Source organism: Micromesistius poutassou (assembly GCF_964030765.1).
Source record: "Micromesistius poutassou genome assembly, chromosome: 14".
NCBI classification, from domain to species: Eukaryota; Metazoa; Chordata; class Actinopteri; order Gadiformes; family Gadidae; genus Micromesistius; species Micromesistius poutassou.
In genome coordinates this window covers 4596774-4599611 of record NC_140284.1, presented here as the reverse complement: position 1 = coordinate 4599611, position 2838 = coordinate 4596774, and the positions used below count along the sequence as shown (strand labels likewise).

At 49.6% G+C, this 2838-nt stretch overlaps 1 protein-coding gene across 1 annotated transcript in view; it reads right to left on the bottom strand.

Annotated features, from left to right (window-relative positions):
• LOC311358769 (phospholipid-transporting ATPase IH-like) overlaps nucleotides 1–2838 on the bottom strand; it is a gene marked incomplete at its 3' end in the record, with an annotated part of 12885 nt that overhangs the window by 651 nt on the left and 9396 nt on the right. The window contains exons 2-3 of the mRNA XM_084478891.1: nucleotides 862–984; nucleotides 4–87 (exon numbers count right to left, since the gene is read on the bottom strand). Of these exons, the coding sequence (XP_084335017.1) occupies nucleotides 4–87; nucleotides 862–984 (207 nt within the window). The remainder of the gene's footprint in view (nucleotides 1–3; nucleotides 88–861; nucleotides 985–2838) is intronic.

Here is a 2838-nt window from a genome sequence, read left to right as displayed (position 1 = left end):
GACAGGAAGATGACCAGGAAGTAGAAGTTTGCGATTCTTCTGAACTGTTTCAAATAGGTTCTTGGGAATAAAGTTCCAGAAGGTGTACTGGTGAGAGAAGGAGGGAGTGAGTGAAGAGAGGGGAATCACGGTTCGACTGTTAAAACAACGTTTAACACTGTAATAGCTAGGGGTGTAACAAAAACCGATTTGAATTGGAAAATCGATTTTGATTTAAAAGATGCGAAACTTCTGATCGAACTGAATCGAATCGTTCATTTTAAAAATTTATCGTTCCTGAATCGTATCGTACCCCATGTATCGAGATACGCATCGAATCGTCTTTTATTGGAGAGATGCACACCCCTAACAAATACACTTCTTCTCTAGTCTTTGATAATCTTTTTGAAGGAAATGCCTACATTTACAAGTTAATTCATTTTGTGAAATGATTGTCTACTTTCAACAAGAAAATCCATTGCATCATACCCTCTCGAATTGAGCATGCCACATCGAATCGAATCGAAATCTTCTGAATCGAACTGAATCGAATCGTTCCATTTTAAAACTGTATCGTTCCTGAATCGTATCGTACCCCATGTATCGAGATACGCATCGAATCGTCTTTTATTGGAGAGATGCACACCCCTAGTGATAGCCAATGTTCTCGAAGGAACAGAGGGCGACGTGTGCAAACATCGTAGCCTCGTCACGCAGTGGACAGGGAGAAGCAAAGAGTCTGGACGCCCGGGCGTGTGTTTGTGTGTGTCATCATAGAGACATCACAACAGACCCAACATACGGCCTACGAACGCTCGGACGGCACTGACTGATTTATGAACCGCGGGTGGCGTGCGTGCGTGCGTGTGTGCTCTCCCTCACCTTGGACGAGACGATGCGGTTGTCAGGGTAACGCTGAGGGATGTAGGCCTCGGCCCCTGGCGGGGGATCTTTCTGTCCGACGTACACCGTCCGGCTGTCCAACCAGTTCTCCTCCCCCGCACACTGAGAGAGACACACAGAGGGTTCATGCACGCACACACACACACACACACACACACACACACACACACACACATATACACAGAATACGATAAGTACTCAGCTGTTAGTGGCCCCTCTTCCATTCTTCTCTTAGCCAATTAAATATGATTTGCCCGTCGACCTCCACCACCAGGTCCACAGCGATTACTGGAGCAGTGATCTTCAAGGTATATATAGACCCTACCATTACACATAATGATGATGGTAGGGAGGAGGAGGAGGAGGATGAGTTGGGCTGTCGTCACTAAGCCAAGCTGTTATTTCAATTAGACGTCAAGAAGTCACCGGAATAGTCGTGTCTTCAAATGTTGCGTCAGGGGCAGGACGAGGAAAGTGACCTGGTTTCTTTTGCTTGTGCATGGCTCGTGCATGTTTTCCTGCTGTAGGTGTGGCCAGTGTTTGTCTTTGTTTAGTGGGGGAACTTACATTGGACCATGCACTTTAATCACATCTAAGACGTCAGTGGTCTGACACAAGACCTCGGGACACATTATGCATTTAAAACGTGGACAATGGACATACACTGTACATATACTGTACTAGCTACATCATATCATTCATATCAACCGATGGCTCGGTCAAGTCAAGAAGCTCTTTGTGGTCAATAATCCTCAATTCAAAACGAAAGCCTAAATAACCTTGTCAATACGTGAACGAAATCCTCTGGGATCGGCATACAAACCACATCCCTGACACAGCATCACTGCCTTCCTTTTGTTGAAGAGTGGTGCAGAGGAGGTAGGGGGGGGTGGGGGGGGGGGGGGGTGCAATGATGCAATGAGGCGGAGGAAGGCCATTCCCTCCATCCCCTGACCCTACGACCGTTACATCACCGGGTTGCTACGTCTCAATGACAACATCAAAGACATCCTCCTCAATCCTCACGTCTGAATTGACTCCGGAAGACTCCTTCCTGCGGTAGCCGTTTGGCTCGGCTAGCCACTGGCTTAGCTTAGCCACTAGCGCAGCGCTAAACCCCGTTCAAATGCAGGAGGACACTGCATGGAGGCCTATTTTTGCCCCCCACCCCCCGGATAAGGGCAGCTCAGTGCATCACGGTATGCGAATCATTCACAGTGGCCAGTCGCATTGTAACGTGATTAAAACCGCGCTACTAGAAAACCGCCACGAAGCACTGCACTAACCCTCACCCGAGAGAGAGGGAGAGAGAGAGAGAGAGAGAGAGAGAGAGAGAGCAAGAGAGAGCGAGAGAGAGAGAGAGAGCAAGAGAGAGCGCGAGAGAGAGCGAGAGCGAGCGAGAGAGAGAGAGCGAGAGACACACACACAGAGTGTGTGTGTGTGTGTGTGTGTGTGTGCATGTGTGCGTGCGTGCGGCGATGAGAGTGCTCTCCAGGAGGTTACTACGGGGCGGTGTTCAGAGCACACTGTTCATTAGACATAATAGCAGGTGTGGGAGAGGTACCGCTGGGGGGAAAGGGAAGAGAAGGCCAGTGGTTGGGTTCAGTCAGTCAGCCGGGACCGTTGTTTTGAATGCATCGGCATGAGTGGGCAGCGTCGGACTAGTGGCCCCTCTGGCAGTTCCGACGGCCCACTTCTCCCACTTGTAGCCACATCCAAAAGGGGGCTTCTCTTCCCCCCGCCACGCTGGTAATGCAGAGGCGATACCGTCTTGAGAGGGAGGAAATGCATACGAAATGCAAAAAGGACGGACGCCGGTGTCTCTCATTTCTATTCATCCTCGGATATCTTTTTTCGTGTCAGTGTTGTTGTCACCTACGCGAGGTCTATAGCCCCAGGTCGTGCCCCCCCCCCCCCCCCCCCCCCTCCTGGTTATGGATTTTTATTTTTATTTTT